This window comes from Setaria italica, chromosome II, assembly GCF_000263155.2.
Source record: "Setaria italica strain Yugu1 chromosome II, Setaria_italica_v2.0, whole genome shotgun sequence".
In the NCBI taxonomy this organism is placed as follows: Eukaryota; Viridiplantae; Streptophyta; class Magnoliopsida; order Poales; family Poaceae; genus Setaria; species Setaria italica.
The window spans coordinates 28,478,921-28,495,677 of NC_028451.1; the positions used below are offsets into that span (position 1 = coordinate 28,478,921).

General features: G+C 50.9%; 1 protein-coding gene across 1 annotated transcript; it reads left to right on the forward strand.

Annotated features, from left to right (window-relative positions):
* The first annotated feature begins 3,117 nt into the window (after window positions 1-3,117).
* LOC101757235 (fibroin heavy chain) lies at window positions 3,118-5,450 on the forward strand. The gene has a single exon (XM_004956626.4). It carries the CDS (start codon window positions 3,810-3,812, stop codon window positions 5,157-5,159), a length of 1,350 nt encoding a protein of 449 aa, XP_004956683.1. The 5' UTR covers window positions 3,118-3,809; the 3' UTR covers window positions 5,160-5,450.
* Window positions 5,451-16,757: the final 11,307 nt, after the last annotated feature.

Sequence of the window (16,757 nt, forward strand, 5' to 3'; positions counted from 1 at the left end):
GGCAGCCGTCAGCCGTGGGATCTGTACCTGTCTCGCACCCTCGATAGTTTTCTCCGGTTCCTTTTCACATCAGAATCAGATTGGAGGAATCTGCTGCCACTTGGAGGTTCATCCTTGGCATAGTTTTATCCGTGACGACAGCAACTCGAATGAACGAACCAGGGGCACACAGGGGGGCAATAAATGAGGGGCAGTGGAGGTCCAGGCTGGGTTTTAGGAGGTTTTAGGAGGGGTGGAGCTCTGAAGGCTTCTAAAATTTTTTAGTCTATTTAGATACTAGATCTTGTACGTAAGAGTTACCTTTATTGCAAACCAGAGAGCTAATGGTTCGTTCATTCGAGTTTCTGTCGTCACGGATAAAACTATGCCAAGGATGAACCTCCAAGTGGCAGCAGATTCCTCCAATCTGATTCTGATGTGAAAAGGAACCGGAGAAAACTATCGAGGTGCGAGACAGGTACAGATCCCACGGCTGACGGCTGCCCCCCGAAGCGCCGAGGAAAGGGCGCCCTCTCCCTGCCCCGGCGAGCGGCGACCATTGACCACCGTTACCATCCATCGCCGTCACAAGTTCTAGAAGAATTCTTTTCACGCGTCCGCAACGGGTCGTGCTGAACCTGCTGACCGACCGACCGACCGGGACGCACGGGAGAGCACGGGCCGCATATTCTATTTCTATCCATCCAGTAATTTTGACGAGTCTCGTGCGTGTCGCGGCGGTCATCTCGCTGCACCGACGACGTTAACGCGGGACTAGCTAGCAGGAGTCAAACTTTGGTGCCGCGACACGCCTCGCGATCGGAATGGTTAGCCGCACCCGCACCGGCAGTGATTGAACCTACGGGCTCGGGTTAATGACCTCTGATCCAACCAGTAACAAATAGAGTTGCAGTGCTGTTTTTTACCGCGGAAGGAACGTCCGTCCCCTTGCAGGTAGTGGTAGCTACGTGGGGCTGAAGACATCTTTCACATACTGGTCAGTTGACCGGGTGCAATAAGCACAAAAGGTAGCCATTGCTCGGTTGCTCTTGCTCCAGAGAAGGCAGCTCTATTACTGGATTATATGGCTTATGGTTTCAGAGATAATAGGAGTATACATAGGACTAACCAAACTCCATGAGCAGTGGTCATCAGTTTGCCACCACCCCCATAGGCCATTCCGCTGGAATAGTATACTGCAACTCTGCAAGTGCATCCATATTCTTCTTTTTTTGGGTCTAGTGCGACCAAATTTGATTACCAGCTCCGACCACCATTTTCGGCTGTATCACGGCGACGGGCGGCAACTTGTGATGGAAAAAGAGAGTTCCCACGTACACCGGTGGCACGTGTCCTCGTTCCAAACAGGGGCTGCGGGCAGTGTGAACAGTGACTTCTTCACGGTCAAACACCTGCGCTCAACTATTGTTTGGTGGCGTAGCTGCACCTGCATGCAACCCCTGCATCCATCGCAGCTCAGGTCCCTGATCGACGACCATGGGACGTCAGACGGGCTCACGTGGCTGGCCACGCACGTTCGTTTGTTCGGCACGCCCGCGTGGCGACTGGCGAGCGAGAGCGAGTTCACCCTGGGGCGTACGCTTCTGGCCTGGCGCTGGCGGTTGTGCCAGCCTGCCGCAGATGTGCGGTCGATCGATCTGTGAATAGAGAGATTCAGCGAGGACTACGATCTCGTGTGAGCGTCTCGTGCGCACGGGCATCGCGATCGTGGATGCCGCGTCCTCGGCGATGGAGAACTCGGTCATCGCGCAGCGTGCGCCGCATGCGCGACATGGAACTCGTCGTCGGCGCCTTAACAATTTCCGAGCCGCGCGGGGCGATCGATGCTGGTCTGGACGTATGGTCAGTTGTTCAGCACACCCGCGGAATCTCTCGATCCCAATGCGGGCACACACATGTTAGTGGGATTAGAATACGTATCATTGGAGGCACGCGGTAGCTATTGAAACACCTGCAAGTTTTTTTTACAAATAAGCATGCTAATTAGATTAACATTTCTCGCCACAATACGAACGGAGCTGCTATGAAATGATAATTTATTGGATATAAGGATTTTACTTATGGAGACTTGCGACCATATTCACAAATCACAGGACACTTTGATGATCTTTTTAGGATGTCAACTCCGGTGCACCTCCAAGGAGGTTAAGGTGTGATTTGCAACCAGAGCAAATGTAGACCGTGAGAATCAGGTGTGCACTAGAGTTCAGTGGTGGCAAGAACCGGTGATATTCGAAAGCTGTCTTAGGAGATAAATGATAATGTGGCAGGGAAGAGATAGAGATACCAGTAATGAGAGGACATAATGGCAACTAAACGGTTCGGTATGGTCATGGCAGCGACTTCAGCAATGTAGTTTATGGTGTGACTGAGGTGGCGATAATGGTGGTTGATATAGGATGGCATATCCTCCGAGGAGCGTCCACTTGGCCACCTAGCCCCCTCGAATTCTAACTCAAGATAGAATCATTGTTATTTGGCATTAAAAGAAAACATGATCCAACCATACACCACTAAAATAAATAGAAAAATTTGGATGAAAATCATATGCACAGCAAGCAAATCATCCCACTAGACTAGGTCTAAAATCATTGCCAAGAAGTAAAGCGGTATCAATAGCACTCAAGTAAGGCTTTCGCTACCTTAACATCCCCACGTGCACCTCGAAAATCTGCATATATGTGGTCGTCAACTCCTCATCAATGCACCATCTAGCGACCATTATATAGATATCACAAAGCTCCCACGATGGGATATTAGAGGGAGATAGGTCCGCTAAGGTTCGCGAAAGAGACACAAGTTATAGTCATGATTTCGACGAAACATGCATCACATTGGAGAAGAAGAGTGAAGAGAAGAGAGAAGGGGAGGGAAAAATATGGATGGAAGTACCCTCTTATCCACACAACTCAGGACCGTCACGGTGTCGAAAACATCTCCAATAGCTAGTCAAATAATTTGTAAGTTCCATAAAAGTTAAAATTACGTAAGATTGCCATGTAATAATATTACATTAATATCATGTAGGACTGTCGTGGAACTCGTCCAATGATTTGTGGGCCTGATGGCCTATAGACCCACACGGTAGTGGAACAAATCTCTCAGTATGTAGCTACTGCAGAGCAACTACGTACGTTTTGTCTACCGGCACCGATACGCTGCTGCAGCTGGCTTACAGTCACTGTTCACCCTGTTCACATCATTGGCGTACGTTGCAACCATGCTACAGTGGTCAGCCGATCGGTTGGAAGGGGCCCGGGGACAAACCGCGAGTGGCGCAGACGGAACAAACCTGTGGATCGCTGCCAGCGGGCCCGCCGTCAGCTGCCGCGCACGCAGCCTTTCCCCTCTCCTTTTCCTTTTCCCCGGCGACTATGGGTTTGGGCCGGGCACGGGACGACGACGCCGTTCACCAAACCACACAACCCCGCGCACGCGCTCGCGGCCAGCCAGGTCGCACTCCCGCACAGCAACACCAGGCCAGAGCGCTAGCTTCCTCCTCCGGCCCTCCCCCAGCCGTCAGTCAGTCGCCGCCCCTTTTGCGGGAACGCTCTGCGAAGCAGGCGCCCTCTCCTCCCCTCCGTCCCTCCTCTTCTCCTCTCCCTCCCTTTTTATACCACGTCGCCGGTCCGTCCCAAAGCTTCTCCTCTTTCCGCGCCTGCCACTCGTCCCTCCTGGATCAGTGAGTCCCGGAGTGAAAGATCCGGCCCTTTTTAGCTGCTTGTGGTGGCGGTAGTTGGTTTCTGGGGAGTTGCACCACCGGCAAGGGGAGCAGGAGGAGAACCGGAAGGGGAGCTGCTGCTGCCGCGATGGACTCCGGCAACAGCGGGAGCCTCCAGTCGTCTAGCGGCGGCGACGACGAGTTCGACTCGCGGGGCGGGGGCGGAGGAGGAGGGGGCGCCGACTCATCCCCGCTCTCCGCGTTGCTCCGCCCGTCGCCGTCCCCCTCGGCCGCCGCGTTCTCGCTCCACGGCAACTACTTCGGCCTCCAGGAGTTCACGTCCGCGCCGCCTCCGCAGCAGCAGCAGCAGCAGCAGCAGCAGGCGGGTGCATGGTCGGGGTCGTTCGCCGGCGCTTCGGGTCTTCCCTCGTCGTCCTCGCCGCGAGTCGCGCACGCCGACGCGGGCGCGGGCGCGGGCGCGCGCCCGCAGGGCGCTGACGCGGCCGTGGCGGCAGCGCAGGGGCAGGGGGCCGGGATGGGCGCGCCCGCGCCGGCGCAGCCGCCGAGGGGTTCGCGGAAGCGGACGCGCGCGTCGCGGCGGGCACCCACGACGGTGCTCACCACCGACACCTCCAACTTCCGCGCCATGGTGCAGGAGTTCACCGGCATCCCGTCCCCGCCCTTCGGCGCGGGCGTCGGGGTCGGCCTCGGGGGCCCCACCGTGTCGCTCCGCACCCGCTTCGACCACATCTTCCCCCCGCCGTCCTCCCTGCGCTCCGGCGCCGCCGCCGCGGACGCCGCTGCGTCACTGCCGCCGTACCTCCTCCGCCCCTTCCCACACAAGCTCCCGACCGCGCCCTCCGCTTTCCCGCCCTTCACGACGTCGTCGTCGTCGTCGTCCACGCCGTCCTCGTCCAACATCGGCACCGCCAATGCCAATGCGGCGACGGGCGCGGGCACCACCGCGGCGGCGTCCTCCAACCCTGCCGCCCCGACAGCGGCGGCCGGAGCGGGCGACGCCTTCCAGCAGCTGACGTCCTCGGCGCTTCTCAGGCTGCAGCAGGACGCCAGCAGCTACCTCTCCTTTCAGAACCTCCTCGACTCGCAAACCTCGTCGCAGTCCATTTTTGGCGCGGCAGGCGGGTTCGCGCAGCCGTCGCGGCTGCACGATCCGACGCCGTCGCCGTCGGATTTTCTTGCCGGCGTCGGCTCCAGCAGCCACGGCCTCGCCCACGGCGGGCTTCTGGGCTCCGAGGGGCTGCACTTGCACCACTCAAGGAGCGACGTCCACGGCCACGGCGGCGACGAGCTATCGGGCGTGGTCGCGGCCGGCGCGTCGGGCGGCAGCTGCAAGCTGAACTACTCGTCCCACACCGGCGCGGCCACCTCGTCATCAGCTGCGGCCAGCGCTGACAAGCCACCGGACGGCGGCGCCGGTGCGCGCGGCCGGCCCGGGCGAGGCGACGGCCTTGACCCGTGGATTTGTACATCGGAGTAGGGATGCATGCCGCCGACCATGCACCGGAGCGTCCACCCTGTGAGCTGCTATGGCTACGGTGAGACGAACCAAGCCGAATCCGCCATGCATGACAAACAAATGTCTGATTAGCCTTTTTAGCCTTACACCTTTTGTTACTTGTTATTAATCACTTCTTTCCTGAGGCAGTTATTCGTAGCCCCTTTGTACATTAAAAACCTCATCACCATCTTGCCTCGGCTCGATCTCACTAGATTCTTCAATCAATCGCACGCGATTTAGACGTGCGAATGAAATAGTGTCTCATGCTAAGATACCGTACTCCCCAGAGAGAGAGAGCTAGGAGAGAGAGGGGGGGCAAGGCATGATGCAATTCGAATCCGAAAGCAAGCAAGCAAGCTGCTTGGTTCTTGTTCTCTAGTGCTCCCCAGCAGCGTCATGTCCCCGGCACTGTCCACAAGTCGAAGCAGCAGTTGCTGTCCATCTGGCTCGCCGACTCCGTTTCTGGTGCGTAATCCCGGGGCCCTCCGATCCGTCCCCAACATGAGTGCAACAAGTAATCCCCACCGGCGGCGGGCCGGCAGCGATTGGCGGCGAGATTTCCGGCCCCAAGCAGTATTTCCCCCCATGCGAATTTAGTTGCTCCACCGGTCCCAACCGTCGCTCACCAAACCGCATACTCTTCTCGTAGTGTATGCGAGCTGCAACTGCTACATACTCCAGAGGGGACGGAGACAGGGAGAGATCGCTTGCTACAAAAAGTCGAAAGCGATCAGAGGCGGTAGTCGCCTACCGGCTTCGCATCGATTCTTCGATGGGAGCCAAGTAGCTAACGCTAACCACTCCACTCCGGGCCACCGTGAGGGCGATCGATGGAGGGACTGTTGAGGGAGGAGGAAGAAGACGACGGATTTGATTGGTGGGAGGGGACGGGGGCGGGGAGGGTCGGAGGAGGAGACCAACAACCGTAGCGTACCCTCTACCTCCCGCGAGCTGACCGTGTTTAGCCTCGCACGGCATTAAAGAAAGATCGCAGCATGTGACGGGCCGTCACGGTCTTAGGCCCCGTTTGGAGAACATCAGATTCTCAAAATCCAAAATCTAGAATCTGGATTGCCCTCCAAACATGACAGATTCTGACCCAGATTCTACAATCTAGATTTTGGATTTTGAGAATCCTAGAAGCTGCTCAAAAGTTGATTCTACCAGATTTTGCATGCATATTTTACCATTTTGCCTAGCAACCTTCTAGATAATTATCCAATCTGCTATTGTCCACTCTTTTGGGTAGCAAGGGCATAAAAGACATCTATTCAACAAGCTACTATACAATCAGATTTTGGAATTTATGATCCAAACAACACCGTCCAGATTTTGCTTAGAATCTAGATTCTAGAAATCCATCTAAAATCTAGATTTCAAAATCCACAACTGGATCCAAACGGAGCCTTAATCAACCCGGGATCCTCCTCGCCATTGATGAAAGAGAAATGGATGGAGGACGGAGGGGAGAGAGAGGGAAACGGGACGGCATGATCTTTTTTAATCCGTGCCAAGGTTTTTGTACCATGTGATGTGGTTTTCTGGGCCATTGGGGGGGAGGGGGGGTGCGAGAGGGAGATTGGGGGTGTGGGGTGAGCAGCCAGACCAGTTGTTGCATGTGTCCCCCCTTCCCTACACTTGATTGCACTCGGATGGACAGGTACTTTTTCTCGTTCATATCCATGGGGGGCTGTCAGCTGCGTTGGATTTACATTCAAGAGGAGATTGCGTTTGATCTCTGCACTTGATTGCTTGATTGAGATTTTCTCCCCTTCTTTTGTTTGGTTTTGACACTCGCTGTACAAGGCTTTGTATGCTAACAGTATTGCCTGGTGGGGAACTGGGGATACGTAGCCCTCTCCATCTTCGCTATCTTCTCAGTTTCTTTCTCAAGGGTTCACGTCCATCTGTACGTCACCCGTACGTATTTCTCTCCCAGAAAAATAAATGTTGCTAAAACGATCACCAACATAAGCTAATGTCTCTGAAATCATCCGGTTTCACATTGTCGCGCGTGCATCCCCTACATCAGCGGTAACGTGTTGCCGCAATATTCTAGCGAAAGTTTTTACGGTTACCTGTCATGAAAGTGACACCAATCCTTTGTTTTTTTTTTCTTTTGACAAGTAAATAAAGCTAATCTATCATTAGGGCGGGTGCAGCTTTTGAGAAGAAGGTTGGATGAGCGAGTGATTACCTCGAGATGATTAGCCACTGCATTGGTTGGAATCGGTTGCAGGCAGTGATTACCTGACGAAAACCAACCGGGGGCCCGCCCTTATATAACCCTAATGGCCGTAGCCAGATGTAAAGCGAGAAATCTGATTGATGCAACGAAGGACGGCATGATTAGCAAGCTACTAGTCCGCAGATCCGTCTCCTCCTTTCACCGTGTCCTCTGCTCTGGTGTGGTTCGGGGTCGTGTAGGCTAGTGGTAACATGTGAACCCCCTTGCTGGCATCATGGTCGCCCATTTGCAGGGGAATAACTCTGTTCTGCTGCAATGATGCCTATTCCCCCCCTCTCTCTCTCCACAATGGCTGTATCAATGCATTGCTTCTCTTTCTCTCTCTCTCTTCCCTGTTGCTGGCTTGCTGCGCTCTGCCGAGGTGATGATGAGGGTGATCTCTCGCACAGGACCCTGATCCTGGCCACCTCAAATTTCGAGCCAAACCCAAAAGTTTAGGGGCTTTTCAGAGCCGGAACGGAAGTCTGGCCGGCAAGGCACAGGCCACTCCACTGCTCCTGCTGTCCTGCTCGAGCTGGTGGCTGCTGGCTCGCCGGACCGGACGGACCGCCGGCCGGGGCCGGGCCGTCATAGTTTCCGTGCCCAATTAAATGCCGGCCGCCGTGTCACCAATTTGCCAGGGCAGCGCCAGGGAGAAGGGGTTGCAGTTGCAGTTGCAGTTCTCTTTATTGGCGTCGGCATTGTGAGGACGGGCGGCGATGATTGCTCCTGCAAGAACGCTGAAGCTGCAGCTTCATTCCAATTGTAGCCTGCTCGCACTACTCCTTCCAGCACTTTAATTGCTTGGCAAATCACATTCATGTATACGTCCCTGTGTTAAAGCAGATGGTACTTCCGTCGGCACGCTGTTGATAGCCGCCGTGCCTTCTTCGCCGGCCAGCGCACACGGCCGCCAGAACGGCGTGGGCTGGGCCTGGGCGTGAGGGCGTCCGCCCGAGGCCACCTGTTCACCCCGTCCGGTCGCCCGGCGGCTCTCCCATTTACGCTTGTTCTTGAAGAGCCGCCGCGCGTATGGCATGCCCCCCGCGTCAGCCACGGCCGCCGCTGGGCTGGGCGGGCGCGACGCAGCACGGCACGTGCACCTGCCCAGGCCCGTGCTGAGCAGGCGCGCGCGGCGGGGTACGATGCGTACGGCGTGCCAACCCGGAGAGGGGACAGACGAGGGTGTTGCCGTCGCCGGCCGGCCGGCTGGTCTGGCGCTGCTGCTCCGTACGATCGATGGAGCCACAGCGGCTGCCCCCCAAGACGCCGAGCAGCGAGCACCGCGTGAAGCAACACGGCAACCATCGGTCACGCCGGCTGCTGCGCGCCTGCTCTCTGCTTCCCGGCCGAACGATTGATTCCCTTCCCCCAGCACACCTGGCCTGGCTCGCCGGTCGCCGCCGCATGCATGTTCGAGCGCCGTGCCGGGCTGCCGGCCCCTCGATCAACAGGAAGAGGAGCGCCGTCTGGAGTGAGTAACTGGCAACGGGACAACCATGTCCCGAATCAGCGCCCAGCAGCGAGCAGAGCATTGAACCATGGCGAGGCCGAGGCGAGCCGGCCAGGAGCATGCGGCCGCCGTACTAGGAGCCAGCGGCCTGCGGGCGCGCGCAGAAAATGATGCAACGTGCCCAGTCGCCAGCACATGCGACTCTACAGCCCGACAAGCCGAAGCCTGCCACGCCACGCCGCACGGGCAGGACCTGGTCAAGGCTGGCATGATGGCCCTGCCGCCCGCAGAGCTGCCCGACGGGCGACAGGCCGTAGCAATCCTAGTAGTAGCTGCAGCGGAAATGCTCGCTGATGTCGACCAGGCAGTGGCCTGTGGTGGACTGGTGTTGTGCTCGCCCCGATCGGTGGTCAGGCTTGCCCGTTTGGCCCGGTCTAGGCCGCGCGCTCGTCACGTCCGCCACCCCTCGTCCATCCGATTGACGCGCCCCCGCCCATCACCCGTCGTCCGTCGATCAGATCAGCTGGAGCTCGTGAGGGAGGTTGCCAGGCCGCGCGACGGCGACCGGTGCAGAGAATGCCCTGTCTTTTATCTCCGGCCGACCGGTCTTTGCCTCGTAGACCGCGAGCCGCGAGCCATGATATGGGCGCGACGTCATCCGGAATTATTCCCTCACGGCAATGCCTGTCCGAGCTAGGAGCAGCGGACAGTCCAGGAACCCCACTTGTCTTCCTGCCACGGGATGATTGGATTCCACTCCGCCCCCCGCCTCCATGCTCCATGCCTGCTTGTCTTCGGGATTTTGAACCTTTATTAGCCTCACTCGAAGAGTTTAAACTTTCGCTCTAATCTTTGCGAAAGTTTATTAGACCTCACTCAAAGAATTTATTTGTACTCTCCTGTAGGAGGTCGTGCGCGTTCTAAAACTTGCTTCTTCTTAATGGAATTCTTACTCAAGCAAGTTCTCGGAAAAAAAAGAGTTGGTACGCTAATTTTTGTTTACTCAAATTATGTAGCCCGTATCGTGTCCATGGGAATACCCACTTATTTGATATATGTATGCGCTAAGACATTAATATGAATATTTGTATCCATACGCTATTATAATATGGCACTAAATTGGACAAACCTGAGTCCATTTTCCAGGATTTTGCACTATTGGAATGCACATTTATATTTTAAAAATGGAATATTTGACATTGTCGTGAAGAATAAACACCTTGCGGAACTATCTAAAAGTTATCAATATGTCTAATGAAAATGATGTTAATTTTAATGTTCGTAAATGATGTGCATCACTGAAACACAAGTTATCTCTATGAATAGTGACTAACGATATTAATTTAATATTACCGATAATGTAACCATTGAGCTTAATTAATTTTCATACATGATAATTTAAATGTTATAATTTTTATCAAATAAAGTATTGTTTGTATATTTAATTTATTTATTCCTTCATACAATATTTGTATACTCATAGTTTTATTGATTTTCATATATTTAATTATTTGACTCCAAGCTATATTTGTCTCCATGTGTTAATACTTGTACTTTTACTACGTACTTGTGTAATGATTTTATTCTTTTAGGACCACTCATAAAGGAAATTGATATTCTAATTCCAAATCGAGTAGAAATTTGGACGTGAATCTGAGTTCGAATTGTTGGTTTACATTCACATGTGAGAATATCCGTATTAGAATCTGAATCAAAATGTGAAAAATTGGTGCCATGCGAATTCGATCATTTTCTTTCCCTAATATGTTTATCGAATTTGAATGCCACTTGTGAGGTCCGTCAGATATAGCTCCTCGTTGGGCTAAGAACGTGACACAGAGGCATAGGCCGGTTCTTGTGTTTTGGGTCACTTTCATTGTTATGTGCCTTATTACCTTGTCATCCAAATGACGCTGTGAGCTCCAATTGTGCCTTCCAAGCGTGGTGCCATGGCCCTCATCCTTTTCTTTGAACCCTCTATATGTGTGTCCCTTATCACAATCTATAGGTCACAAGTATACCATGTATATGATCTGTTATCAAAACGTTTGTCCACGTTTTGTGAGGCTACACATTGAGCCTGCTTGATTAGACACGAGCAAGTCATAGACTCATATAGAGAGTCGAGACCAAGGTGATGCCATCCATTTGTGTATTCAACAGCTCCCTCCAGGATACAAGCATGAAAGCATCATTTTTCGTCCATACCGGTTTGTTTATATCCAGTTTTGATTCGTCAATTCTACCTCTTGTTTGCTCGAGTACAAAACCGTCAATTCTCGATAGAACAAGGAGCAGTGCCAATTTACCTGAACTAGTTCATCGACCCATGCTCCCGCACGGACAATTAATTTTAAAAGACATTGTATTAGAAAGTTATTTAAAAGTTATACCCCAAGCTAAGAATCATTTTTTTACCTATAACTCTGATTTATTAAATATTGTAGCACAATATTGTGTACTTATTTTTTTTCCAGCTTTGATTGACTTGAATAATAACTACTCTATAATTTTTTTCTTTCACAATACTTTCTTTTTTTCATTTTGCATCGCACCTCCATACATTGTGTTTAACATGAAAATAATTATTTTTCATGACTTCCTCCCATACGTCTACAAATTTTCTACATGATAACACCATCATGTATACCTTAACTTAGTATTTTTATATTAACAATAATAAAAATAGGTAATTTATAATCATATATTTGTTTGTATTTGCATATTTTTTATAATGAAAATGCAGATAATTATATTAAGATTTAGATGCTTACATTAGGTTATTTTTAATAACAACATATGTGGGTATTTTTGATAAAATTGTTTATGGGTATTTTAAGTTATTTTCACAATAATATGTATATATAATTCGATGAAAATTATGGGGTTCCTTTGGATTATTTTTTTATAATGGTAGAGATGGATAATTTAGATATAAGTTTAGGTGTTTATTTTAGAATATTTCCATAATGATAGGTTGGATAATATTTTTGAAAACGTAATAGACCAATGGCTATGATTATTAGAGTCTACAGGATTGATGCCTGAATGTTTCTGATTTTTGTGAGAATTTGTAGTATTTATCTTTTTTTTGCTAGTACATGTTGTGAGAATTGATATAGAGTCTCCAATTAAAAATATGAGGGCACATAGATAACAATAAAAATTTACCTTAAGCTTTATCTAGTTTATTAAATATTCTAAAATAATACTTATATAGGAATATACTTATTATCTTCATTCGATTGTGGTAGACTTTAGTTAGTAATTACTCTATAAAATTTTAATCTTCATTTATTTAGAATCTTTCTTTTTTTCACTTTTCATCGCAAGAACGTGCTTGAATTTATTGAATGGACCCTATGTTTGATCTATATTTTTAACATGGAAATATATATTCGTATCACTTCCTCTATATATTTATAAATAGTGACACACATCTTGTGTATATACCTTAATTATTACGTTCGATATAAACAATGTAAGGAATAGATAATTTATAATCATATATTGGAGTACCTTGGGGATATATTTTAATGAATGTTATTTGAATTCAAATTTAGGGTTACCTCATGTTATGTTTAATATTAGGATATGTGGGTAATTTATATGCAAATTTAAGGGGTTGCTTTAAGTTATTTTTGTAATGTTAGTCGTGGGCAATTTACATGCAAATTTAGGGGTTATTTTAAATTGATTTTTATAATGGCATAAGTGGGTGATTTAGATGAAGATTAGGGGTACTTTAGTTTATTTTATATGATAGCAGCGGTGAGTAATTTAAATACAAATTTAGGAGGTTACTTTAGACCTTTTCATAATAGCAAGATGGGTAATTTTTTTAAAATATAATAGATTCCATAGTTATGATGATTTGAATCTACAAATATATAGTTAGATGTTTTGTTTTTTTAAGAATTTCTAGGATATCTGGAGTGTCTCCTACGTTGTCTCGATTAATAATAATAAGCGACTCTCCTCGAAACCTGACGATCCATCCGCAACACGCGGAGCGGCCGTGCGCCAGCGCGAGCGCGACCCAATCGCGGATCGCGCGAACCTCCCCGCGGCCCCGGCGCCAAGGCGTGCGGCTGCTCGGCAGCTGAGCCGCGCGCGCAACCGCGAGCAATAAGCGTTCCTGTCGGCGTCACGCGGCTACGTACGTGCGTCCACCAGGGCAGTATGCGTGCACGGCCGCCGGCGCCGCCCCTCCTAGCGTAAACAAACCGGGCTCTGTGGTGGAAGAGTTCGTCGCGATTGTGTCACGGTGCCCCGTGGCGTGCGTAAGCCGTGATGGGATTATGGGAAGCGTTTGGGTTTGGTTGGGCGGACGCCGGACGGCATGGGTGGACGAGTACGCCGGAGACGGCATGCGAAGAAGATTCTGACGCCCGGCCGGGGTAATTTTTGAGGGAGGTTAGGCGCGCGGCGCCGACCGGTGACGGACGACTGACGGCGGCGTACGTGGCTGACCGGGACCCGGTTTTGAGCTGAGAATTCCGCGGACCACGGAGAAAACCTGTGAGGGCGCCGAGAAAACACTTGGAAAAACGGGGCAGGAGGTTCGCATGACTTGCTAAGTTTGTGGTCGCGAACGTCCAGCGCAGCGAGATTTATATAATCAGCTGGACGAGAAGTCATTAGCTGAGAAGGACCATTAGTGACGGCAGCCAAGAATTTCTCTTCATCTCTTCTTTCTTCGATATAAAAGCCAGCATTTTTATTTTTATCAGGTTGGTTGGTGCGTGTGCGTGCGCGTGGGCCAGCGACGCGGAGAACAAACCTACGCAGGAGGCGGCCGTCCTGGCGGGAGGTTGGGGAGCAACGGTACGGCCGCACAGGGACGGATTGGTGGAGCAGATCTTTGCTAGATTTGACCAAAAGCTTCAGTACGCGTACGATCCATCACCTAATCTCTACACCTTCTCCTTTTGCTAAACCGAGTGAACCAAGGTGCAGACATGGTGATTTACAAAGCAACTTAACCGCAATGGGTGTGTATCAGGCACGGGCGATTATTCTTTTATAAGATTATGACGAAAGAAATTTAAGGCCTCCCGGCCGCATCGTGACATGCCGTGGGGTCACTATACTTTTGCAAAATATTTTTTCTTTTCTGAAATAAAAAAGAAAACATTACCATGATGCTGAGCACTCATCAGTCACCAGCCGAGCTTCATCAGCGCCATATTTTGGAGCAACCAGCAGAAAGACACGCGCGCACCAGTCACCAGACACGGACGCGACGCGACCCCCTTGGCTTTGCTTTGCACACGGAGAGGCCGGCCAGCAGGGCGAGCACTTGGCCAGCCGGTTCCGATGATGCCCAATCACACGAGCCCCATATTGCGGCCATCATCAGGCTGCGCTCCTTTCGCCCGGCAAAAGACCACCGCGCGACAGTGAAAAGAGGGGGTTCCCTGCCTGATGTGGATCCTGAAAGACGTTTTGTCCAGGAAAGGAACCAAAGCGGAGCCTAACGCACACGAGTTGACATCATAAGGAGGGCAAAAAAGCAACGCAGCTTTTGCTACTTTCTGAAAGGCCCTCGAGCAATAACGGGAGGGATCGGAGATCATCCTGGGAAACGCAAAACATTTTCGCTTGCTTTTCTACGATATGCCAATCTATATAGCTTGTTGAGAAAAAAAAAAGGGGTAGAAAGGAAGCCTGATCGTTGCTTTGTTGATCGATACTGCAAGCTACTTAGGTGGAGCGGCGGTTCTAAAAAATATTGTTAGGAGGAGCTCTTCCATTTATCTTCTGCCTCTAGTCTCTCCTTTCAAGCTTCGATAGATGTAAAATTGTAGAGGAGCTTAGAAAGGGCTCCATAGCTCTAGCAACAATAGGAGGGGCTCAAGCCCCATCCACCCCGGTGCTAGATCCACTCTTGCTTAGGTATATCTTTCAATGTATAATCAACCAGCTTATTGGTTAAGCTCAATAAAAAGAACCTGACCTTGTTAACTTTTTTTAGGAGAACCTTGTTAACTTTTATCGTGCTATAACTAAGGGGGAAACAAATCCCGCGTTCCATTCTTTTACAAATGGGACCATTTGGGTCGTTTTCATGTGACGAAAGAGTTGTTGCCTTGATCATCCCTACAAATAGCCCAAGAATCTACATGGAAATCATGATTCTCATGACCTGGTCAATCTGGACAGTAAGAAACGATTGGTTGTTCAAAGGAATTGACCCAACAGTCCAACAATGCAAGAGGAAATTCATCTTCGAGTTTTCTACCCTCTTGCACAAAGCAAGACCAACAATGGTTCCCAATATGACAGTTTGGATACAATCCTTATAATAGCTCTTAGCCTCTCATCTTTGGTTAGAAACCCCTGGCTTCCTGCGAAGTCTTTCTGATTCCTTCTTCGCTCTTTCTTACTTTTGTAACTCAACTCTTTCCTTTATTTATTAAAATTCCCCTCCTGTTCTTAAAAAAAAAGAATCAATCGCCTAACATGGTAGTGGGTTAATAACCAAGTTAGTTTGTTTTTTTAAAAAGAATATCTTTATTCCGGTCTTTTCAAGAGTTTTATATCTAACTACTCATTAGAGTTCACCAATGGCTTTGACCAATAAAGATGAAAAGAAACCTCAAACACCATTTCACAAAGAATCATACTATTTAACCTTAAGATACGAGCATCATACTCTTGGTCTAGAATCTAAAATTCTAGACGTCGAAAGAGGGCGGGGCAGAAGACCCTGAAACACGGCTTAATAACACGGGTAGCTTGAGTTTACGTTGGAAAGCCCCTTTACTACCACAACAGCTACTATACGTGAAGAAAGGTCGATGAATTGTCAGGATACTCTCACGTCTTTCAGATTTTATCTGCAAAAATGGCGGACATACGTACGAGCATACGACCACATCTACCTAACGCTCCCCACCCCGTTTACACGTACAGTGTCCGGAGCGCACGGGACGGGCTGGACACCGGTGGCGTCAGGCTAGTGTGAGCGTGACGATCGAGTGAAATCGTAACCTAACCCAACGGCGGCGGAGGAATAAAAACCAGCGGGCGGTGGCGACCGGCCTGGCGGTGCGCCGGCAATGTGGACTTGGCGCGCGGGCTCGGCCGCGCGTTTCGTCCGCTTCCCGTTCCCGTCCCCCGCTCGGGCCCCCCCACCCCGGCCGGACAGCCGCGAGAATTGCGGCGGAAAGCGGCACGCCACGCGCCGTGGTCACGGCCCCCGCGGCTTCATTCCCTGTTCCGAGTTGGACGTGAGTGACCACGGTGACTCCGTCGTAGGCTGGGGAAACTACCGAGAGGAGCGGAGAGGGAGCAGGAAAGTGAAAAGCCGAAGCTTATCCACCGGAGCGCGGCGGTTGGGCAGGCTGAGGGACCGGAAGAGGTTGGCCGGCGCACGGCGCACTGCCGGCGGCCCCGCCCCACCGTCCGTAGTCCGTACCATGCGCGCATTGACCCACCCAGGCACCGGCCGGCGGCCGGCTCTCTCCACTGCCGGCAGGAGATATCTCCATGTCGCCCGCCGAGCACTGCCGCCGGCGACACGAGCGGACGGGGAAAAAGAAACCGCGGAACGAATAAACGGGGCTGTCCTGGATCGAATCCGTTTGCAAAGGTTTTTTTAGGCCAAACCACGTGATCATGGGACGCTGATCGTGCCAACATGCTGCATGCGTTTGTTTTGACCGTTTATTGTTTTGGCCCTTTCGGGCAGCCGTGATTGCCGCAATACGGCGAAAGGATAAATTAGATGATATCAGGACGCACCCGCACGTGCCCAAGCGAAAAAAGCCATAATTTCTGGCGGCCGTAAAGCATGATTCGGAGAGCACACGTAGATCATCTGGGTAATGGAAGCAAGATTACAGGGGCTTTCGTGGGTCTCCGAGGATGATGCCTAGATGGACATTGCCAA